We start from the raw sequence: 26,010 nt of genomic DNA, 5'->3' as shown, positions 1-26,010 counted from the left end.
CAGAGGGAATTTCATTGTATGTGGCACGAACATTCACTTCAACTCGAGGAGGAACTGATTAGAAGTTGGTGGTCCAAAGTTAAAGGTTAAGGTGACTGTGACCTCACAAATACATCTTTGGCCATAACAATCAAGAATTCATACACTAATTATGACACAATTTAACACAAATGTCTAATAGGATAAAATCATGAAGTGATGACATTTTATATCCAAATAGTAAAAGGTCAGCTTCACTGTGACATCATAATGTTCTGCAAAAAAACACTTTTGGCCATTATTCAACACAGTAACACAGGGAGGGGATATTGTGGTGATATTTCCTGCCACTTGCCTGGTTGGCAGAGGCATACATTTGTGAGACAGTAATGCTAGATTTTATATATATCTCTCCAACATTAAAGAGAAGCCCAGAATCTCAGCATTTAGGCTGTACTATAGACAGAAAATTATACAAGGCCTCCTGGGCTTTCACTCTCATTGTTTTTACCATAGTGCAGTCAATCAGTCAATTTCAGTAAACATCAGAAGCTAGTAAACGCCAGGTAGCCTAATGGGGTGTATTGCCTCTCTCTGCATGGTTCTGATAAGTTGACTGGAACAAATTGAACAAACAAAATGATGCATTAGTACTTGATTAGTTGGAATTACTTATGGATTTGCTGGTGAGATCCAGATTATCTTTTGGACTTTATGCACTTCTCAAACCCTGCTTGATGGAAAGTGAACTGGTATCTGTTCCCCAATAAGATCCACCTCTTTGTAATGTGGGCACCTTGTTTATCAGGGTTAGCATGTGAATGCAGTGATGTTTTGAAGATTCGGTTACTGGTTATCTAATTCAAAATGTTTCACCCGTCATACACTGAGAATGCCAATGGAGAGATCACACTAATCACTATTCTCTGAGATTTGTGTTGTTGTTTTGTGTATTTTGTGTATGCGTGCTTTAGAAATCTTCACTTAAGTAGTTTTGGTATTATTCCTTCAGTTTGGTGCTTATTGGTACTGAATTTGACACTGCTACATCTTCTTTCCCAGAATAACAGATACGCTAATGTCTGCGTGTTCTGTGGTGGAGATTAACTTTTCTAAACACAAACTCAGCCATCCATGCTCACATCTCTGGGGACTCTTTAAGAGATGGCCACATTAAGCGACATGAGTCACATTAGACCACCATAAGAATAGGAATGTGCACCGACTGGGTTTTTAATTACATCAGATTACTCCTAGATTCGCACTTATCCAGGCTAATTGCCACATCTCCATTAAACCCAGAAATGAGATGCATTTTCTCTCAACACAGCTGCCCCTTTCCAGCTAACCACTTATTATGACACATCATAAGAGTCAAGGACAGTTATGTAACTCATCAGCTCCCCAGTGGCCCAGTCAGACCCATGAATAGTTCATTGTTATTTATCAAGCCATCTTATCTGTGACATGTCAGTGACTTATGGTCCCATGTATATACAGCGTTAACAAGGCACATTTTAGTAAGAGCTTTTAATTGTTTTATGAATCAAGTCTCCCCTTTGTTGTTGTGGCACCCTCATGCTTCTCTGAGGTCTGGGTCAGGGACAAGTGGTTGTAAATTGTTCTCTTCTTCACTGAACTTCAGTTCTCTTTCTGTTTGATTAAGGACATAGTTTCCTCAAGTAGGTGTGTTGTTTAGGAGTGTAAGAAAGCTATTACACTGAGGCATGTTAGTGTGATCATGTTTTCAGTGACTTCGAGTTAAACTACATTTTTTATTCTTTGATGAATGCCTTCTTCATCAGTCATTAACTAAATTATATTCGTATATGCATGGACACCTCAAAAATGCAAACCAATCCAATATCACCACAAAGCAAATCATCAAAAATTAACATGGAGTTGAACTGCCATCACTCTAATGGTCTCAACAAAATAAAAATTATGAACTTGATGATTTAATTAATTATGATATTTACTGCACACCTTTTATATTTGACTGTACCAGACTTGTACTGTCTTGAATGTGCAACTGATTTACTGTTGTACAGTCCCTGAAGAATATTTATTTATGGTAAAAAAAAAAAAATGTAGAATGCTTTTGTTCACATCGTGCTTTTACTTATTGTTTTTTGAAATTGCTAATTAAATTTAGGATTTGCATGTTAGGAAAGATGGATTTCAGAAATCTCTGAGCTACAGTGAATCAAATTATCTACAATATTACAATACACTTTTCTTGTCATGGAAAATTGGTTTGAAGTTATGAAAGTTTTAAAATGTAATTGTAAGATAAGTGTGGGAAGACTGAATATATGAACTTGCCTCAGAGAATCTTGCAGAAGTGCTGCCCCTAACTTGAAAGGGAAGAATGTGTTCATACATAGATGTTGATATGATAATTATCTACTTATTGATACTCTGTCACTCATCTATTTATTTTGGTGTCATAGAAATAATAAATCAGAATAACTGATATATACTATATTCTTTATAGTTTTAGTCACTGATAGTTTTAATGACATTGTAAATTGTTTTTGCACAGTGTAATCCACTTGTCAGACTAACCTATCTTATTTGAAGTAGAATGTTTTATTTATTCATTTATTTATTTTTAATTGAGAATAGGTGTAAAGATTTCATTAAGCTCGAGTCAAACAGTATCTGCTTCACTAAGGTAGTAGTTATTGCAAAAACAATCCTAAGGCAGGAGCAATGAAAAAAAAAAATGTAACAGCTTCCTATGTGAATACAGGGATAGTGGTGGTGCCTGAATGCACAGAAAGCACTGGCAGCACAAATGGTGGTTATGAAAGAGCAACTCAGTCCGACACCTAAATAGACCATTCAGTTGGTAATGGCAGTCGCAAGAACTTAGCTGACAGATTAGCAGATCTAGAGCACAGTACCACTTGAATTGCCTGCCTGAACTTGCAGACTCACTTTATTTCAGCTAGACAGCTCACAAGCTCAATAAAACACATTTTTATTGAGAATAAATGTTAATTCAAGTTTTATTTTGGTCCTAGGCCATGTTTATAGGCAGAATTGTTGGATCAGCCAAAGCAGAAGCTGGGTGCAATCAATACTAACCCTCCAACACCAGCTACACCACAGGGCAGTTTGAGTTAAGATAAGCTTTAGTCTAGACACTGTCTGGAATAACTGCCAATAGTTAGTGAAGACTCTACCATGCAGCTAAACCTAGACCCCATTTTTCTCTCAAGGAGATGCAAAACAATTTAAACAGTTTTATGTTTTACCAAATAACAAAGCATATGTGATGTACTGGAGCAAAACTGTTGAAGGGTGAACTTTAATTCTGCAGAAAGTCAACACCGTTAAGGCGGCTGTATACTCAGTCAGAACTACTTGTTGGAAGGTGAGTGGCTTCAGAAACCTAACTAAAAGGTTTTTGGTTGAAATGCGACTTTTGAGTGGGATGTCCACATGAGTGAAGAGAGGAAGCTGGATTTGAACATGCTCTCTCTTTTTTTTTTTTTCATTTGTTACACAACTACTTGTGGCACTTTCTGTGTCCACAAAAGAGTGCAACATTATCATATATGCTTTCCAGGAGAGACTGACTGAAAATGTGTGCCGTTATCCCCATATTTAAACCATATCACATCTTCTTCTCTATGATGGCTGGCTTTTCACACTAAATTTGGACTGCTGTTTGGACTAGCTATAAATATGAATTCTGACATAGTGCATTATTTTAGCATAAACTAGCCCTTATTCTGAATGATGGAGCAGCAAATTTTGTCAGGATCCAAGGTGGGCCCTCAGTTCTCATTTGTGAGCATAGCAATCCATCTCAAATGCGACAGTGATCAGCAATCATAACACAGCATTATCCCTTGATGCTGTTCATAACAGCAGGGGACCATTGTCTCAACTTGAATATCACTTTTGGAAAGTTAACAAATACAGTAGCAGCAAATGTCGTGAAAAACCTAGATGGATAAGTGATTGGGAGACTATCTAGAGGATAAAGCCCAGCTTAATCATGTAAGAAAGCAGACTTTGTTTTAGCCTTACCACTGAGGAGCAAATGCTTGTCAGGAAATTTGGGGCACGGAAATGTGGAGCTAAATTTTTAGTTTGAGCAAATAATTACTCACTGTTCTTATTAGTAATTTGGTGTGACATTATAACATCATGCATGTGACTGAAAGTGACCCAATTTGAATTTATTTTCCCACAATATAATAAGTCAATGAATCTTTAAAGGAAAGAAACGATTCAGTAAGGTGTCTATGTAGAACAAAGAATCCCTGTGTAAACAGTGTTTAATTTAATATCCCTTTCTGCCGAGTCCTATTATTATACATCTGTGCCCACCGGAATCCCTCAACAGACTCACATGGTATCTAATTGGTATCTAATCTAATCAATTTAGCAAGTGTATGACTTCTGACAAAGTACAATGGCTATCCTTCGCAGTGAATGTGATATGCTTGCAGATCATGGCTTTTGTCGTTCAGCAGAGTATGTAGCCTGACATTGCCAGACCAATTCGCATTTGTGAGAGTGAATAAACATGAGTTTGCCGATTGTTCTGGTTTCAAGGCTAGAGAGTATAGCCTTGTCACCTGTAGCATAGTAGTAACAATATGATCCCATATGGGACCTCTATTTTTTTCTAGTCACACAATAAGCACTTACTGCTTCTGGTAATAAACCTCCAATTCCCAACATGTGAACAAAGTAGCACCTTTTACCATACTATTCTTTTTATATGGAAACAAAACTGGAGCTGTTACTGCATTACAGGTTCTAATTGTGGTTGCTTATTGCAACAGATAAAATGAAATGAAGTACAACTTCTACCCAAAAGGAGGAAAGATAAAGGATTCAATATGGTTTTGGTGAATTTATCCACCTTGAGCACTAACAATGATCTCAAGAAAGATCTTATAGTAAAATTTGTTCATAATATTCAATACACAACTCTAGTGTTTAATTGTACACAGTAACAGTACACATTGTTATGCTTCTCAGTCAAAATGAGTCAAACCATGCACAGCTCTTCACCTTCTCACTCCTGCCTTGCACTTTGTCTCTATGCATGTTTTTTCTGGAGGTTACAAACCTTTCCCCCAGAAGGTTTTCATACCCTGTTTTGTATGTACTGTACATGTGTGCATAGGCTGACATCTTCAGCAGTACTTGGAGCTGCTGGTGCATTAGGGCATATCTGTCTTCTGAGAAGAGGGCACCACAGGCGCCGTCATCCCACTGGCCATTTACTGAGCAGTAGAGAAGAGAAGGACAGAAAAGAGACACATGCTCTGCCTGAATGTCTTCAGTTCCTCCTCCATCAAGTGCTACCTCAGAGAAGTCTTGCAGCTCTGTGAAATGGCTGTAGTGACACATATTCCAAATTCTGATTTAAAACCAAAATTATTGTTTCTATTATTTTTGATGTGATAAGTTATTAGTTTGAAAAAGATAAACTTTTTGCAAATCAAGTTGGGGATTATGCAGGATTCATCCATCCGTTTAAGTTAAAAGATTCTTTAATTTAAAATACACACACTGTAGCACAATCCTATATGATAGCATTGGAAGAGATTATGTTAGATGTCATTTGCCACTGGTGTGACCTGACAAATATCATCCTTTGTTGTTGCATCTCCAACCACGGTAAATTCACCAATTTAGTTTTTTTTACCACACACCACCCTACATACTTATTTAATAAGGGTATGTGAATTTACATCTTAGGTATTCAGACTTAAACAATGTTTCGGAGCATGCACTTACTGGGTACAATATTAGGAACACCTGTATTATACTGTAATGCAATATATAAACCGCTGCAGATACAGGTCAGGAGCTTCAGTTAGGTTGTTGGTGCCTGACGGGCTGGTTTCAGTATTTCTGAAACTGCTGATCTCCTGGGATTTTCACACACAATAGTCTGTAGAGTTGCTCCAAATAGTGTGAAAAACAAAAAACATCCAGAGAGCAGCAGTTCTGCGGATGGAAAAGCTTTGTTGATGAGAGAGGTCAGAGGAGAGTAACCAGACTGGTTGGAGCTGACAGAAAGGCTACAGTAACTCGGATAACCACTGTTTGCAACTGTGGTGAGCAGAAAAGCAACTTAGAAAGCACAACATGTCGAACCCTGAGGTGGATGGGCTACGACAACAGAAGACCACGTCTGGTTCCACTCCTGTCAGGCAAGAACAGAAATCTCAGGCTACAGTAGGCACAGGCTCACTAACACTGGACAATTGAAGACTGGGAAACATAGTCTGGTCTGATGAATCTGGATTTCTGCTGAGGCACGCAGATGGTAGGGCCAAAGTTGGCTTCAACAGCATGAAGCCACGAACCCAACCTACCTGTTGTCACCAGTCCAGGCTGGTGGTGGTCATGGTGGAATGGTGTGGCAAATGTTTTCTTGGCACACTTTGGGCCCCTTGATACAAATCAGTCATGGTCTGAATGCCGCAGCCTGTCTGAGTATTGTTGCTGACAATGTGCCTCCCAACATGGCCACAATTTACCATCTTCTGATGGCTACTTCCAGCATGATAATGAACCATGTCACAAAGCAAAAGTTGCCTTAATGTAGTTCCCTGAACATGACAGTGAGTTCAGTGTACTTGGATGGACTCCCCAGTCACCACATCTGAATCCAAAAGAACACCTTTGGGATGTGGTAGGAGTGCAGCTGTTGAAAAATCTGCAGAAATGATGTGATTTGATCAAGCAGAATGTCAGAGGAATGTTTCAAACATCTTGTGGAATCCATGCTATGAAGAATTGAGACAAACAAGGCCCTACCTAGTATTAGTATGGTGTTCCTATTAATGTGCTAAGTGAGTGTAAAAGCAAGCAAGGTGCTATGGCTATGTAGGCCTTTATGTGAGAGAAAGGGAGTGAATGATGGAAATAAGAAGGGCGACACAGCAATTGAGGGAAGTGACTGATCTCCTTCATTTCAGGAAGCAAGGATGGGATCATTTATTGATCTGGACATTTCATTAAGTGTCAGCGGAAAGTGTCACATCAGGTGACAAACGGCTGTTTTCCTTTCATGACCTGGAGACCCCGAGGCCCTGCTTCACCATGACAGCCTTTCTGGCTCACTTTGGTTTGGAGCTCTCTTTGGGAGCCAAAGAAAGCAGCAAGAGACAACAGTGTTTCCCATGTCATCTCTCATTTTTCTTTTCACACCTTTCCTCTGCATACACTCTTACTCAATAGTTAAACTCCTCAAGCAAATGTGGGACCTGCTGTTGCTTAGGTGCATCTCTCAGTGATGAATGATATTTAGATGAAAAACAAATTAAGCAAACAAACACAGATCTGTATATTTCTAACTATAAAATATTAAAGCTGCAGCAATTAGTCGATTAATAAAGTAGATCTACAGCATATTAATTGGCCACTATTTTCACTCTCAGTGAATGGTTTTAGTCATGTTTTTAAGTAAAAATGTTCTAGATTCTCAAATGTGAGCCTTTTCCTGGTTATAGTAATTTGATTATTTTGGGGTTTTAGGAAATTGTGATGCCAATTAATTGACAATGAAAATAATCATTAGCCGCAGCCCTAGATAAATGTCAGTAGTGGGAAACTGTTGAGGAATTGCTAAGTTAATGCTAGAGATAAACTTAGATCAAGTGAATGAAAGCAGCGTCCAATTTAGCTTGGCTTGATGCCAGCCTGATATATAGATATTATATGTAGATTGTCTGCAGTGTTGCTTGCTTAATAGAGCAAAGACATCATGCAAAAAATCATTAATTATACATTCTCATCATTTATGTTATATTAACCTTTAGAGGGGTGCCTCTCTTGACCTATTTTTTTTTCATCTTTAACAACAAATTCTGTCTTCTGTGCACATTTTGAAAGACAAAATTTAAATGACTCACTTAGTTAAAGTCATCAGGAACCGTTGAATTGGAATTTGTTCAGCAGTCATGGCCGGGGATATACAGCCTTTGTGTTGTGTTAATTACAGCTCAGAGAATAATTCAGATAGAGAAAAAATGGCTGAAATCCCCAGAGGGGGATACAGTTGGGAAAATATAGAAAATATGCTCTTGTTGTTTATGCTTAGAACAGCACAACCAAAGCATTGTCACAATTTAGAGTCTTTAAGGTTAGTGCACTTGTGCACGTTGAGCCTTGTTCACAAACTTTAACTTCTCCCTTTTTAATGAAAAGTGCCAACTAAAAGAGAAATGTCTAAAACAGATGCAGACACTTTTATTTTTGCTTAACCAAAGTAAATTTAATAAAAAAAATATCACATGTTGGATGTCTTTGTCGTATGGTGCTGGTCATCATATACAGATACAGATATTGATGGATTTGATATTCTAAAACCAAAGCTTTGACCCCAAAATGAATTTACAACAGTTCTTAAGTAACTTCGGCTTTTAACGTTTTAGTTTAAGATACTAAATTTGTTTGTTGATTGCTAAAATAGTGTTGGTTATTCTGTTGTGCACTGATGAGCAGTATGTCCTCTATCTGCCTAGTTATGAATAGTTAAGTAATGATTAGTATTTTGTTTTGTCAATGCAGTTGGTCTGCTTGGCATATCATAATGAATTAATCCAGTATATCGTGACCTGACAAAACTTTTTTATTATGAACCAGTCATACCATTTTCTATATTATTGGAATTATCACAGTAATATAAACACAAATGGGTACCTTATAATGCCACAAACTGTACATGCAGTATACCTTTAAATACACATTTATTATAAGAGGTGGAAAAAGCAGTCTTTTGTCATTGGATAAAAGGGGACAATGGTAGTTTTCCTCATCTGAATGATGCTTCATTTTGAAAAAAGCAGGTGGGAAAACTACCAGAACATGTTTAAAAGTACACTTTTGCATAATTAGATAGAAAGATAAGTAAGAAATAACTATAATGTTTACTTCTTTATAAACACTAAACAGGATTTCACATCAACAGCATGTGCGTAAAGTTTTGTAAAGGTCTATGCCTCTTGTTAATGCCTATTGTGCTGATTGTAACATAGCTCCCAACTCCAAGCTCCTCCCTGTCAGTCGCAGGTGATGAGAGCAAGACCGATCAATATTTCATTAATGTTACAAGATTGAGGCCCCAACTCCAGTCGATTCCAATGAACAAGGATGACAAAAAGTAGAGTTGGTTGCTGGGTTGTGCCTTGGACTATGCTTACAGTAGCTGTATGTTTGTTTACACACCGTATGTATACAGGAACATTCCTTAAATCTGCTAGTTACAGTGACTTGGGAGGGCCACAGATGAGTAACTGAGTGTGATCATCTCCAGTTAAAAGAGTGGATTACTACACTTCCAACAATATACTGCAATCCAAAACAATAGCAAAGTTACAAAATACAGGAAAAATTTACATAGATTGCATACGTGCTTCACAGGTGACACATTCAACATTTTCAAGATTGTTAGAGCAGGACTGCTTACACCACATTAAAGCTGCATCACAGTATTCTTTTTGTGTTTTAGAGAATCAGTCAAACAGATAATTGGTTCAAATATGAATATCTTTTAAAGGAATATAAAAGAAAAAAATGTAAATTAGAACATTACCCTTGAACCAACTTTGTACCAGGTATAAACACAATCTCATTCATATATTGCCAAAAAGAGACCCTCATATCTCACATGCTGTCCCGTGCCCCATTTTTCCCCCTCAAATTTGGAAGTGTAATATTTCTCAATTTGGAGTCTTGTTGTAAGTCTTTGTTCCTTTTCTGCCTCGAGTCTAACCTAAGAGCTATAGCCTTCATTCACGGACTGGTTTGAATCTCAAATCAGCTGTGACTAATACACACACAAATACCATATGGTTATTCAATTACACATGTGAATACACACAGACAATTCCCTATTTGTATATTCACATATTTTCTCAGGCACTTGTTTTCCTTTGGTCCCAAATTCTTGTACTGTATTTCCCAGCAAGAGTGAACCCAAGTGTTGGCCCAGTGTCCTAAATGTGAATTCAGAGAGCAGAATTAGAGAGCAGGCATTCTCTGGAGGCAAAGAAAATGTTCATTGCCATGGAAACACACACTCCACGCCCCTACACACACACTCACTCTCTTAAATGGTGTGCACACACGCAGCAGTAAGGAAGTAAGTAGGTTAGTAAACAACAAAGCATCTGTCCAGGTTAGGAGAGGACAGAGTGTCTGTGAATGTAGACTGTTAGTCTGCCCAAAGAGTTGCTGACTCTCCAGACCAGCGCCACTGAGAAACATTGATGCCTGTACATAAATTAGCCACATTTTAAGATGGAACTGACATTATTTGTGAAACATGGAATAAAAAAATCTGTAATCAATACTTTGTGATACGATTCACAAGATGATCATGATATAAGTTTGTTCATAAAGAAAAGTTTTCAGTTTGTAAAACTCTTAAATATTTCTCACATCTACTGGCCCAAAATAATATTTGCACAAGACAGCAGCCTCCTGGGTTATTATATAGTCTAGTAGTATTAGAGTTTTTACAGTTCCATTTTACACTGAATGTATTAGTCTGGTGTTGATATCCAGAGAAGTACTCACCAATTCATAGCATTTAATTACTGTATGTGTCATTATATTGATTTTCACACACAGTAAACTGGAAAAAAAATTGAAAAAATGTAAGGATTGTAAGGGATAGGATAGTAAAAGTTTCAGCTTCATTACTTCCTCTTTACAATATGTTTCTAGGTTAGGTCCTAGAGTCCACAGAATGCTGCTGTAGCTCTGTTACCTCGGCCAAATACTAATTTTATGATGACTCCACTGAGGAAATGGAGGACTGAGATGGACAATGTGTTTGCCAATAGATATGTGGGCGGGTCACAATGAGATGATTGCATTTCAGTTAAGTCTTGAGTAGTTCTGTGTGGTTTGGTAGGAATATGGGGAAGTTTGATGCCTTTATTTAATTTGAATATTTGAATGATTTTTTTGGCATTTCTGCTTTATTAACTAGTGACAGTAGAGGTAGACAGGAAAGACGGGAGAGAGGTGAATGACATGCAGCAAAGGGCTGCTGCGGTAAGGACTCGATATGTGATACCTGCTCTACCAGGTGAGCTATGCTCTGGTATGCTCTGGGACTGTACCTTAAAGGGAAATGTACTGGTATCCCATCAATAATTTCCCAAATTCCCCTTGTAAGAAGTCACTGGTCCTGAACAAGTTGTTTTTACTTCATTGCTGCTTGTAGGTGGATTTTGTTAGCTTTTGACATAGCTAGGCTAGCGGTTTCCCCCTGCTTTTAATGTTCGTGCTGAGCTAAGCTAACCAGCTTTTCATATGTAGCATACAGACATAAGAGTTGTGTCACTCCTTTCATCTAAATCTTGGCAAGAAATCGAATCAGAGCATTTCCAGAAAACTTTCCTTTTATGAGATAACATTCCTCCCATGTAAAACTTCAAGGTTAATCATTTCAGTATGTTTTTGCTTGTACATGATTTCAGCAAAGAGCAGTGGCAGATTAGATTGATTGCCTAGATTTGTTTAACCAGCTTTGGGCTATACAGTAAGTATGAGTTAGTATCAATGATGATGTGGCATTGCGCCCACAGAGCTATCATCAATTAAACTGAGATTGATACACTTGCCTTTATGGGCTTGTGTGTATTGGGAAGATATAAAAGTAAGAAAAAGTCTAAGCTATATTCCATAATGCTATGGGCATGGGGTGCTTCAGAGTTTCCTTGGATAGCCCTACTATTAACTGTATATAAAAATGTATCTGGATTGTACGGACAAGTGGATCTGTCTGACCTTGTATACCTGTGGAAGAAAAAACGTAATTTTTCACAGTATAGAAGCTGTCCGTTTTTGAATTTTATTCTACAGAAATGGTCCTTCCTTTGTCCTCTCTCCAGCACTGGGTATGGCTGTCTTTTGATGAGTTGTGATCTGATTACTCAATACTAGGAATTATCAAATAAAGAAATCTGTGAATTGGAGGCACTGATTCACAATTTCACCCAAAGGCATTACCAGTATGCCTCTGAATTGTCCATCAGTGTCACTGGACTGATTTATTTATTTAATACTTGCTGGTATGGCGGTTTGGATACTCATCTCCGGGGGCTTTTTGCTCTCAAAAGCTGTGCACATACACTGTTCTGACAAGTACGTGTGGTGGCAGCTTGAAATATTTCTGCCACTGCATGAATCTTGTATGGGTTAGGCACTTTTAATTATTACAAAGTGCTCTGGTTCTCTTTCCCCTTCCTCCTTCCCATCTTCCCTCCCCCATCAGCATATCTCCCCTCTGTGGTTGGCTGTTCATGCTCTAACAACTTTCATGCATTATTTAATAGCTGACTATGACGAGTCATTTGCTGCCATTCTGTCTAAACTTTTCATCCCTCAGGAGTATGCTTCATAGCTCCGATGGTGATAGCTGACCCTTGCGAGCCCTCTTTCATGGAATTGTGGGTTTTTTGTTTGGTATGTCTATGTAAAAAAAGTCTGTGGAAAATATGTATCCACAAAAGGTTAAAAGGCAAATGAAGGGTCAGCTGAAAGTTAGCTGCTATGCTTCTTTTTTATTGTGTACTTTTCAGAATAATGCTGACGTTTGCCTTTACAGTTTGATTAGCCATAGTATATTAAAAAAGCACAACTGTATAACTTGGGAGTAAAAAGTAATGTTTTCTGTGCTGAAATTGAAAAGAGCCAAGCTATGACTAATTGCTGGACATTGTGTGGCATTTATAAATGAAATCTAAATTCTGAAGGTTAAATAAACAAATTGGCAAAACTGAGCATTCTAACTAGATGACAAAAGGTTGTCTCTCTCTCACACACACACACACACACACACACACACACACACACACACACACACACACACACACACACACACACTATTGATAGGATGGCTCAGAAATATCCTGGATGCCTGGCAGGTTTTCGTCTCTGTTCTCCGTCCCTCCCTCACTCCCTCCCTCAGCAGAGCAGCTATCCCATGTGCCAGTCATGCCTGAAGATGAATGAGGCTGTCCGCCTGATCCATGGCTTACCCTACGGCTGTCTCCTCCTTCCAGATCAGATCAGGAGGAACCAAAAACCAAAGCTGTATCCCACCTTAAAATTAACTCTGCCAGCAGCCCCTGCACCCACTTGAGAGAGGCTCTATTACAAACTGTGGGCTTGATGGTTGGTGGTGGGGGGCCTTGGCAGGGGGATGTGTCTCATTGTCTCTTTAAACCTTCAGCTCTGGTAGCCGCCTCTTCAGGGAATACTGCCCAGTTCCTCTCCTACCTCTAAGTGTCTTAAATACCAGTCTATGTAGATATTTGTGGAATATTTGTGGGAGAACAGTAATCCTTTCCTGTGAGGTGCTGTCATTGTCTTGTAAATGCAAAATGCTAGTAACTCTGTTTTTGTAAGGTATCCATTAGTCCCCTAGCCTGATGACATACGTAACCATAGCAGTACTTGGAAACTTGGATTATTATAGAATGAGAGTGCAGTGAAAATTTCAAGGCAGCACTTCAGCACATGCCAGTGTGAGTTTAAATAAGCGGGGAAAGATGGAGAGTTTAATTCTTACTGACAGGAGAAACATAATGAGAGTTAAGAGCAGCAACAGAGGAGGTCTGGGCGAAATTATGGCACTCTATTGAAATGTCCTTGAAAGTGTGTGTGATAAGATATAGTATATACCCAAATGTTGCCACTTCATAGATGCATGTAAATTGCTGTTTTTTTACAATAATTGTGCAGCATTAGCTGGTACCAAGTGTACTTCATTCCCCTCTGGGCTGTCTGGTGTGCTGGTTGTGGCTGACAGTAAATATGTGGCTGGTCATTAAGAGGATCTCTAGAGAACAGTTCCTAAAGAGGAGGGTCCTGAGCCCATCACCAAGCATCAGTTGACTAATAATCTCCTTTTTTCATGTTTTTCTGGGAGACAAAATACAACTTTCAGTTCGTATGATTGTCTTTCTGCCCGTTTTCCCTTCACATTGTTGACAAGTTTTTAACATAATGTTTCATTTTCTGCCTTCTTCTGATGCATACATAACTACATCTTTAGAGTGGAAAGATGAGCCCTGGAGAAAGGTGTTGGGGGAGAGGGATAAATTGAGAGGCAAGACACAGGCATATCGGCCTATATGATTTCTTGTCAGTTTGCCAAGTCATATTTTGTGGTGCTAGTACATATGACACAATAGAGATTCTCTAGTATTAAGGCAAAAAAGATCTGCTCAGTTACACTGTGCAGAATAATCTCCTTTGAATAACTTAAGAGTCCTGGTCATTTAGTCCTTTGAGAACCAAGCTGGCATACGTTATTGATTCTGCATAAGATCCCACTTTGGTAGATTTAGATCATTCAAATGGCTCTTGACAGAATTATAATGGCTTGGACTTTATGGATTTTAATAAGTCCACTGTGATCTAGTGGTTCTATCCATAGTTGAGCTCATTTACACACACACACACACACACACACACACACACACACACACACACACACACACACACACACACACACACACACACACACACACACACACACACACACACACACACACACCAGAGAGAGTATCTTTTAAGTTATCTCTTTTTTCTTTTTGAGATAGTTGTTTTATGAGACAATGACAATTTTTTTCCTGGCGTTACTTAGAATTATGCCGTGTTAGAGCTGCCTGACGGGACTCAACAGATGATATTAAGTTGTGAAGGCCTTTTGGTGCCAAGACCAATCGCTTCCTTTGGGGTTAGGATGGATGTCTCACTGACAGGCCATGATAAGGCCACTCATTGTCAGAATCAAATGCTCGTGTCCCGAGGAAACTGACTTGTGGTGGTCCCTATGTGTTTCTCTTTCATACTCTTTTTATGTCTTTCCATTCTCTCTGACTCTGTTGCTCTGGTCTGTATTTGAAACAATGACAATGTCTGGAGATTCAGGTCCAGACATTGTCCAAAGTTGCCTTTTCACACATGCAGCACACAACTGGGGGTTGTTCATCACCTCACCTACTGGAAAAACTCCCATTTAGTGTAGGCGAGGGGTGGCGCCTGGGTATAGTGTGCAGGAGAAATGATAAGAACATCAACACGCCCACTTGCTTGCTCTGAATTCTCTGGACAATCACGGCTCTATTCACACATGGGCTCAGTTGGACATTGCACAGGGTATACACTAGAGAGCTGAGTGTAAAGTCCGTTTAGTGTCCATTTCAACTGATTCGGACATTTGCATTCTCGCATACAGCTCCTCTGGGTAATGTCTAGAAAGGTTCAGAATTTCACGGCATGTGTGAAAGCAGTTTCAGTGTCTGCTTCAGGAAACCAGTAAATGAAGGCAAATGCCTTGAAGTTTCACTGCATTTAGTATTCTTGCTTGCTTGTTGTGACACTTTTACTGCACTCTCAGAGAGCAGGCTTTGGTTTTCCACTGCCTCTTAAAATCCTGAGCACCATCTGTTGTCATTAGTGTCCAGCATCCATGATATAACAGTGCTGCTGTCTCCGTCTCTGTCTGTCTCTCTTGTACTTTCTTTGTCGTCTTTGTCACCCACTGCTTGTTACTCTTAGAGGAAGGCCAAATGTCCAGATTTAAATACAGTAAACTTGCAAGCTATGTGAAGGAGGAAATTAGTTTTTTCTAGTCTACAGTATCTTTTCAAAGAGGGAATAGTTTGAAAATATATTTCATCTATAATTAAAATCTTGGATTGCTTTCAGTTGTTTACCGTTAGAAACTTTTGTATTGTTTTTGCCTGAGAGAAATATTTGGACAGATATGCACATGTCCAGTCATGCATTCAATGAGTGTAATGAAGTGGATCAAATTTTTTCCCCTTTTTAAAAGGATGGTATTGACTTTTGAGGGTGTAGAATGATTTGAATGTTGTTAATAGGAGCCATTATTGTAGTTTTCTTGTAGGTATTCTGAAATTTTTGTAAATGTTTTGTGCTTGTTTGAATTAATAAAGTTTTCTCACCATCTCTTTCCTTCATAGATCATATAAAGCGCAAGATTCGCCGGCGGCCGTCTTGGGGGCGGGGCATCATCCGTAAGAAGAAGAACTACAAGAAAGGAACAGAAGAGGAGGAAGATGAGCCCGAGGCAGAAGTGGAGGCTGCAGGGCCCAGTGACTCATGTTTCACGCAGGATGAGGAATCATCTTGCGATATCACAGGTCCCCAGCCCAATGGCCACCATCCTCATGCCCCCTCCACAGAGGAGGAGAGCTCCAATGAGCCTCCTGTTGTGGCTCCTGCTGAGCCTCCAGATGCCACTGAAGCCAGAGAAGAACCAGCACCTAAGGATGAGGAGGATTCCACAGCCAAACAGGGAGAGTCTGAGAACACAGAGCAACACAATGAGCTACATTGCCTTGGTCGCAGTTCTCATCCCAAGGCGGACGAGGATAGCCCGGCCAAGCAGGCTGACTTCCAGCCTTTGATTGAAATGTCAGAGTCCTCGGATGCTGAGGCCCAGACCAAGCACACAGAGGGTCTCCTAGTATCACAAGTGGACTGTGTGAATGGAAATGAGTCAATGGACAGCCTGGACTCGCAGAGCCTCAAAACGAGTAGTGAGGCTGAGAAAAGGACTCCTCTGAGCACGGCTGAAGGCTCTAATGAGCCAGAACAGGAAGAGCACAAAGATGAACATGAGAGCCATCCAACTCAGGAGCACCCTCCCCAGGATGGGAGGGTAGTAACAGAAAGTGCTGAGGAAGATCAAGACAAAGAAGGTATAAAGCTAGACTGGATAGTTAGTTAAACAGAATGCAGTGCCTTTTGTCATTCTGTTTTTAGTTTACTTTGTTTACCCCTGAGTAAAAGTAACTGTGTTTGCTTAGGGGATTGATGCCTGGTGTATTTCAAGTACTGTTTTGCTGTCTGTCAGGGTTGGGCCAAAGGTCAAATAGCTGAGCCTGTCTATCACTTTGTCATATAATTGGACAAGCTTTTCAATGGTGGATGAGTTTGAATTACATCCGAAATAAGTTTTTAATTGAGAAGAGAAAGGTGCAAGATCCCTGCCACTTTGTTTTTGGCTTTCTTAAGCAAGTTAAGAAAATCTGTTAATTTTTACACATCTAGCCAGTGCTTTGCCCACCACTTATTTATGAGGATAAATTACTTTTTTGATTATCATCCAGCTCTTCTGATTTACACTTGGTTTAGAAATGGATAATAAATAGATAGAAAATAGATTGAAAATAGAGAAGAGGACATTAATAATGCAACATAAGTTATACAGAACATAAAAATGCTATCCCCTGGCTTAGCAGATGATATATTGCAATACAGAAACTCCAGGGGCCTGAAAGTTATGTGTACCTTTGTAGAAACTCCGCACCTTCTGATGTGTTTCCTCAAGTGTTTTTGTCTATAAAAGATTCACAATGTTGGCTGGCTTTTCCTCCATCTCTGACACTGCCATATATTTTGTTTCTTTGCCATGAGCCATTATGCCCTTTCTGCTGGGGTGTAGTGTTTGAGTCAGAGATAAGCCAATAAGTTTCTCTGTTTAATTACGGGTCTATGGTTTGGCTTCTGATGAACAGAGGCCAGCTGGAAGGCTGAGGTAATGGTGCTGCTAGAATATGGAGAAGCCATCAGAGGATGGCACGATCACACAACAGAACACAAACAAACAAACAGACAACTCAGCTACTCCGCCTCCACTCTCATTACAAGCCGAGCCAGCCCTTGTATTTCCATCAAACCGTTTCTCGAACACTGTTATAAATGGACAGGAAGGAGGCCAGATGTGAAATATTGTGCACTCAGTAGCTGGTAGTTGCTTCAAATAGATTTTCTTTCTCATACCCTAGTATTGAATTCATCTTACAGCCATGGCAGTTGGATTTTATTTTCTTTTAAACTATTCAGTTTGTACTTACTAGTTGTTCATGATAAAAGCAAAGTGAGGTCTGAAATTTGCCTCTACCATTCATTCATGTTGTTTTTGATTGCAAATCACACTGCTTTATTTCTTTAGATCCCTCATTGTTTAACTTCCTTCCATCAATCATCCATTTATATCTTCATAGGGGGTTCCAAAGTGAGGAAATGCAAGAGTAACCCATCAGAGCAGTTGAAGGTATCTGCTGAAAGGACAGAGGAAGAGCCACAACCAGTCCCTCCACATCCTCCAGTAGTGGTTGACCACCAGCAACTTTTGGTAAGTTTTTGAAAATAATGATTTTGTCCGTTAGTGGTGTTACGGTACATTGAGTTCTTGGTTTGATTAGCACTGTGGTTTTTGGTCATGGTTCAGCATGTTTTTAGTACAGCATGGAAACTAACCAAAGCACAGGTGTAAACAGTAAAATTAATGACGTCTGAATTCCATTTGGCTGCTTCAGTTACAGGGTGTTGTGCATGCTGGCTTGTTGTCAAACTGTCGTGACTTTGTGGGATGTTTGAATACAACAGAGCTATTATTAATGCTATTAGTAACACCTGTGCTTTTCCTAAAAATTACAAGTGAATGAAGCGTGGGCCAGGGAGGGGTGGACCGAATCAATGCACCGCACGCAGCTGTACGATCAAATAAAACTTTACCCATTTGAAAAAGTAAAATAAATAGAAAATCTGTACGTGGCAGTCAATGCTGATATTGTGGCAGGCTGCCACCAATAAATCAATGAATGTTCAGCAATTTAGCAGGAAGTTTGCTGCTTAAAGTGCATTCCTTACATGTGAAAATTGTGACTCTTATTTTTTGAGCACAGCGTGATTGATGGCGATATATATTCAAATTCTCTATCATATGGCGTTTCCTTTAGACCTAGAGATTTTCAACCTGATTGTTGCTCATCTAGTTGTCAGTTTATTGTGTTATTTAAGCGTTTGTTGACATGTTCAGCATTGTTAATTAAAAACACACCCAAAAATCTGCTACAAAGCTCAACGACGCTGGCCTCAGGGGACCTCATTCATTGTTGCTCAAACAATTGGTTAAGAAAAGCCCTATAACCACTCCAAAACATTATATTACCTCTTACAATCCACCGAGATTTTACCTTTTCAAAACCGCAGTACGTGCCCCATCACCGTCTTTCTTGATTTTAACACGGTCATCATTTTAATTTAGACCATGAAGGATGTAACAGCTGGGGTGATTTGGTATTACACACTGACTGTGAATTTGAGATTTTACAGCTAGTGTGATCTGTATCAAAGCGATGATGTGGCAACAGGAAGTGTGGGACATGGTCACACAAAATGTCCATGGTCATTTCTTATAATCGTGATTACTTTATGTATTCAGTTTTTTCAGCATTTGAAGTGCTTCTTTCAAAGAACATTGTAGCACATTTAAAACATAATTAAACAAATTGAATAATTATGCAAAATTAATTATGTAGCTAGAAATAGTCTTGGGATACAGAAAACTCAGGAGTTAGCATAGCCATATATTAATACAAATTCACCTTTGATTTCTCTTGTATAAAATACTGAGGCCATTAAGAAAGGGTGGAAATTATTTAGGAAAAGTAAAGAGCTCCAAAATCCCCCAAGTGGATTAGAAAACACTGAAATACAGACTAATTTGTTGCAGCAGAGCCAGCTGTGGTGACCTGTCACATTTCGCAACTGACTAATTAGATTGTGATTATTGAAAAGCAGAGCTATAATCTAAAAATGTTACCAATATGCTTTTGTTTTTGTCTTTTTTAAGTTCATACGGGTGTTTGTTTAAATGTTGTTGGCTGTGAGGGTCAAGTGCTTTTTGAGTGTTTTCTCCTCCCCTCTGTTAAAGAAACAGCTGGTGGTCATTTCTATATTCTCAGTAACTTGAGAATATACTGCTTTTTGCTTCTTATGGGTTGTTGTAGGTCATCTTTTGTATACAGACATTTAATAGATTATGGTGTTAAGATGGCGCTAATAATGGTAGTCGGCCTGGTCCCTTTTGAGGGCTGAGCATTCATGTTATCTTTAGTGAGCCAGCAGAGGTAGCTAGACCCGTTCTCCCATTTTCTTGCTGGTGTACCCTGTCACATGCACTGGCTTGTGAGATGTATGGTTCTCATCTCACAAGCCTTCTGCACTTGGCATTAATCCATCCCTTTGTCCTCCAAGCTTTCTATAGCTTCCAAACATATAAAAGGTTGCAGAGACCCAGTGTCTGGATAATTAGAAGTCCAACGTTATCAGGCTGTAGAAGGCAGCAGATACGTTGAAAGGTTTTTTTGTGGGATTTAAGGTATGGAGGATGGGCAAACTCAATCATGGGTGACCAGACTTAAGCTTCCCCCCAGATCCATAGGTCTGTCTGGGGCTGATGCTGTCACACTGCCCTTCTCAGATGGCTAACTCTAACTTCTGAGGCTTATCCTGCCTTTCCATTTACCCTATGGTTTTACCCCTTTCTTTCTCTCTCCCCTTTCATCTTTCAACTATCAACACTTTGTATCCCCGCGATCCAAACATGGAGGGAGCCAATTATAATGGCAGGACATTTTCACATCCCTCAATCAACAGGTGTTGTTCTTGCAACATTTAAAGGAAATAGGGTCATGACTCAAACATGAGTTTCTCTCTGCCCCACTAGATCTGCCAACTTGTCCCAGGATGTGTTCAAGCAACAGAAAGCATGTGAAGCAGCTCCGCGGTACTTTGCACAGTCACGCTAGGGTCCCACCTAATACCCCAAGTGTAAATTGGAGCCTCGGCTCAGTGGGCTCCCCTGACAGCCCTTCTCACTGATCGCGTGGGGGGCTTGGTTTTAGGGCACTCTGTGTAGTGTAATTGGTGTAAAAGAAGTGTTCTTCTGACATGCGCTTACTTCTTTCCTCCATTCTACATAGTGACATGCTATCAAGCCATTATCTAGTGGCTTTTGCTCATGTCCCATGGGGATGATGGGGATGGTGAGGTACGTATCTTGTCTTGCTGAACCTGACTCCATCTTTCAAATTGATTGACAGGCTTTTTAGTTGGCCTGATCTTAGTGCTTCAACTGGCTGCCCCTATGAAGAGCCACACACAGCACTAATCTGGAGGTTTATATGTTAGTAGGGGGAATAAGGGAGATATCTTAAAGAAACAGATCGTGAAAAGAGGGGACTGTGAATAATTGCTTTTTCATCCCCGGCTTACGGAACAAATTGAATTTCCGGTGTGCAGGATGAGAGTCACCATTTAAGCAGATATTTGCTGGCAGAGCTGGGACTGGCAAGCTGCCTGATGTGTATTAGGACCCGCAGTGAGTGGTGTACTGTTCCTTCCCTTTTCCTTCAGTCGTATTCATTTATTGTAGAGGGCTCATTATTTTTGACTTTTAACTTGATGGAAGAGGCTCTGAAATCTCTCTGGAATTAAATACCATCAGAGTGTTATGAGTTTGTTCACAGACCCTACACTCAACGCCTGTAGGACAGAGATGGTATTATTTCAGTATTCACATCCCGCCTTTCAGAGCCATGGCACAGTTATTTGCTCTGATTCACTTAGTAAAATCAAGTTCTGTTATTGCCAGTTTCAGTGAAATGATGCTTGATGCTGTCTGGATCAAAATGAATTCCTCTGCATGAATAAATGGGTCCTGAGGCTTGTTTCTCTCACTGCTCCAAAATGTTTCTTATTCTCAGCTGTTTTCTTTCATCAATAATCAGACACTTGTCCACAGATGGACGGAAACAAGTGCTGCTGACGATGGTGAATGAGAATTCAGCAACAAGAAATCAAATCTGGCCAAGCAATTTTTCCTCCATCTTAGCAAGAACACACAGATTATCGTTTGCTTTGCTGTTTTCTTTAGCAGCTGCCTAGAAAGAGCTAGTGTTTCTAGTTGCTGGCACAGTATGGAGTCTTTTGGCTTGATGCTTAGCTATTACAGCATGTCAGGATTTCCTGCTTTAAAGAAGCCTGTAAACAGAAACGGCCTCATTTCAGTTTGTCATCTTCCTTCATTTTTAGTACTAATAACAGCCGGGCCCCTCCGGCGAAGTAGCCATGCCACATGTCTGTTCAAAAGAGAACAGCTTAATAGTAGTGCTGGACCAGCCTTTGATTGTCAATAAAATAGTGTTTGAAGTGCTTCTTTTATTTTCATTCATTCCCACTGACAGTGCTGCTATTTGCATGTAATTGTGCTTACATAGCTGTGCCTCTTGGCCATGCATGTAAGGGCCAGTAGTGTCAATAGTTCACACAACATAAACATGCCAGTTTCTCCAATTTCTTTCATGTTTTGTAGTAGTGTTTTTGCCAAGCCTTCAGGCTGTCTTATTATGCCCTTTTACAGCGCTCACACCTCATGCATCCCACTCAGCCCTTGGCTTATATAAACAATAGATTTAGATAGTGTGGGATTTTGTACTTATGATTACTGTACATGAAAAGGATGTTTAAATGCTTGGCTTCTCTTTTGTCAACCTTGGCAAGTATAATAGTTGCCAACAGTATTGGTCAACCAGTGGAAGCAAAAACATTCTATAGCATTTCGGCCGATGGAAATGTGGGTGCTAATGCAATGGTTAATTAATAGCCAGAGAGAATCCAAGTCAGGGTAAAATAAAAACAAATGGAGGAAATATCAGCTAACAAACATTACTATCAGGCATGTTAGTGTGTTACATTTGCTTTCAATTACTAATTAAAACTGTGTGTTGATAATGAATTAAAAGGTGGATCATGTTAATGAATTACAAGCCTCATCACCTGACTGCTCAAAATGCTTTGATGAGAGAAATCTACTGTAGAGCTGTAGGCAGCAGCTTATTTAGAAATATCCTGTTTTCCAGGTTATTTGTGTATATTTTGAAAACATATACTCGTCATGCATAACAAACAGTCTGAAATGCTTAGTGCGTGGTCAACTCGTTTTACTGTCTAACACCCTTCCCTCCACAACACACGCTGGTTGCACCACACGTAAAGGACATCGCATTGATTAACCTTTATTTCCCTTGAGGTTTACCATTAGTTTAACCATAGCAGGCCAATAGCTCATCCTTCCCGTAACCTTGACCTAATCCTAAACTTCCCTGAATTCATATTTTTGCCTCCAGTGATTTTATTTTTCATCTCCGTATCAGGTAATGTTGCAGGGATGTGTGGAAGGGTGTTTGGGTTTATTTGTATTAACTTCGTGCTAGGATCTCTCCTTCTTTATTACCTGCTGACATTGGATCTCTGCTGTCTTGAATCTATAAAATATTAAAAAATTCTTTCCTGTAGCCTACTTACCAAACATCTTGTGTTTCTTAGACTGTCCTCTTTTTTGAATAGAGTTTTTATTCTCTAAAACTTTCTTCCTGTCAAATGAAAGCAGAAGAGTTAAGGTTGCTTCTTCACTTTTACATCTTATTATTCATTATTCTTACCTTGACCGCACACTCAACTAAACACTGATGGATCCTTGAACTCAGACGGTATTTCAGAGATAATTTACTGGCACCTCTACATTTCCCTACGGAATGGTGGAAAATGGAGCCATAGCCCTAATTTTAACAAGGGAAAAAAAAAATCACCTTGGACCAGCCAAAATGTTTTCATAAGAATAGTGGCAAATAGTCAGCAATGAGTGACAATAATTACCCTCCAGTAGGACAGTGTGGCACAATATGATAGTGGTACATTTTATTCTATAATATTTTGAGTTGATTTGACCGAAGCTATAGCTACAAAAATCCCCTTGCTGACACGGTTACATAATATTATGAAGGCAGAGGTGGGTTTAATGTCAAACAATTATATCTATAATCTGACATGGATGGATAACACTAAAATGATTAAGATGGATAAGGTAGATTGGTCAGTATGTGGCATGCTTCTGTTGCATTAACTAGTGGTAAATATATCATTCATTATTTTAAATGCTCTGCAATGATGTTAATGTGAAAAGAGACCCTGCTTTATGGGAACCAAATGTAGGAAGTGCATGCATATGTGGCATATTGCCATATTGTAATACATATTGATAAATCATAAAATATTCACATAAATATCATTACACTGAATTCAACCATATCTCCCAGTTCCTTTTGTCTCCACAGAGAACTTGGGCTGGCTCTGAAACACTTGTAGGAGCCCGTAAAACCTAATGAGATTTTGTTGGTGATACTGGGCTGTACAAATAACTTGACTGGCCCCGTGGAACATCCTCGGGTCTCACCTAAGGCAGGTGCTTAAGTAGTTGGGTGAAATTAATTTCATAGGGATGCCACAGTGTGGAAATTCTCCCACCGGGTAGTAAACTCGTGACAACACTGGTGTGACTGATTACACCGGACATTTTATAAGAAAAGACATGTTGGCTTAGTATGTGTAGATTACAAGTTACCTCCAGTTGATTGCATCTGGAGTTTGCAGATTGCCTCATTAATGTTATCAGGTTCTCTTTTGCCTTTGGGTTTAAATCTGAAATACTGCCAGTTAGGCACTTTTGCTTTTCGCTTTGACACCAAATTCCCTGCCACTGTCTTGTCGGTCAACTCTCCTCTTATCATGTGATAAGACTCTGCTACTCTGTGATGTGATTCTGCTCTGGAGCAGTAGTGATAATTAGTGTATCTGCTGTGACGTGCACAGTCTATGCGGACCAGCACAGTTTACTGTCGTGACTCAGGATGGTTATATTGACTCTATTTTCTATCTTAAAGTTGGGCCTGGTTAATACTTGGTTGAGAGTCCGCCTCTATCTTGTAGCTGATCTAAAGATCACATCTAAAGAGCGACAGTCTGAAAAAAGACTCTTTACAGTGATCTGAGCTCTAGGTTTGGGTTTGTTGAGGAGATATTATCTTTGGCTACGAGGCTGTGGAAATGATGTGGATTCTACTTTATTCAGTGTATCCCTAGCTAACACTAGCAAACAGCTGTCTGCAGATATCAGGCTGATATCAACACAAACAGTGGAGATCAATTAGTGAACAGACTTTCAGTTTCTGTCCTATCTGTGCTCACAGTGATAATTAAAGTGTATGTCTGTACTGAGTTGTAGCATCTGTCCACGTGTCACATGTAGGCCTAAAGAAACAGAGATAAATCATGTTTCACATTTATTGAATCGAAATCAAAGGGAATCTGGAGATCAGTGCTGATATCCAGCCCTAATTATGGCCTCGTCCTGATTTAATTTATACCCCATCTAGGAAACTAGCCCTGAATCTCTCAGCTCTCCACTGATTTAACACAACCTCTTAATTGATCTTTGTTCTGGAATTAATGAAGTAAAAGTTTTATTTATTAGTTATTTATTAATATAACTAACTTTTTATATTGCTTTTTGGTCTGACAGGGTTCCATACAACTCTGTTGTAGATGTACTCTTACTAGAAAATGCATTATTCTCATAATGTGAATTTGAGTCACTAATTAAACCTGGCCACATCAAGGCTTAGCTTGGCTTAAATACTGAAATATATAGAGGTGTTGATTTACATACTTCATGTAAAAAAACATTTCATTAGGCCACATTTTAAAATCACATGAAAATAAGTAATGTCGATTTAAACAGTATCGCTTGATTAGGTTTATTAATGTTTTAAACCATGAAGTTTAATATAGATTTTACAGGAATGACCTCACCACATGATGATCTATACCTTTCCCTCCTCTATACTGAAATAAATAGAATTCAGAGCTATTAAATGGCTAGACATGTTACAGTGATTTTAATGTATGAAGTAAAGCCATGGCATATTCAAACCCAGCAGGGCTTTTACATGCCCAGCTGATCTGGATGGCCATTTCATTTTAATGTGCTGAGACCATTCTAATATGATTTGTCATGATCGTCCCTGACCCTTGCAGCACTATCAATATTGCATTACCTGTGTGACCAAGTGCCCTGTAAGCCACATTATATGCCACTGTGACTGGATATTTTTGGGTATTTTCTGGATATGATTTATAATTGATTATTTTTTCTAGTGTTTGAAACAAAAAAAATTCTAAGTTAAAACTGGAAGTAGAGGATGAATTGATCTCAGAGGCAGATGTTGAGAGCTTAATGGTATCCCTGGTGATGGCGACCATTGGGCTTCAAATCCTTGTTTGTTTCCTCATATCCTGGTAACT

General features: G+C 39.3%; 1 protein-coding gene across 1 annotated transcript in view; it reads left to right on the top strand.

The window, feature by feature from the left end:
- Window positions 1-26,010, top strand: part of atad2b (ATPase family AAA domain containing 2B) — a 70,839-nt gene that overhangs the window by 32,801 nt on the left and 12,028 nt on the right. Inside the window, exons 25-26 of the mRNA XM_023430118.2 lie at window positions 15,978-16,718; window positions 18,027-18,157. Coding sequence (XP_023285886.1) covers window positions 15,978-16,718; window positions 18,027-18,157 — 872 coding nt within the window. The remainder of the gene's footprint in view (window positions 1-15,977; window positions 16,719-18,026; window positions 18,158-26,010) is intronic.

The sequence above is a fragment of the Seriola lalandi genome, unplaced genomic scaffold, assembly GCF_002814215.2.
Source record: "Seriola lalandi dorsalis isolate HSWRI2012SDOR001 ecotype SW California unplaced genomic scaffold, Sedor1 jcf7180002054901, whole genome shotgun sequence".
Lineage (NCBI taxonomy): Eukaryota > Metazoa > Chordata > Actinopteri > Carangiformes > Carangidae > Seriola > Seriola lalandi.
This window is presented reverse-complemented; position numbering and strand designations above follow the sequence as displayed.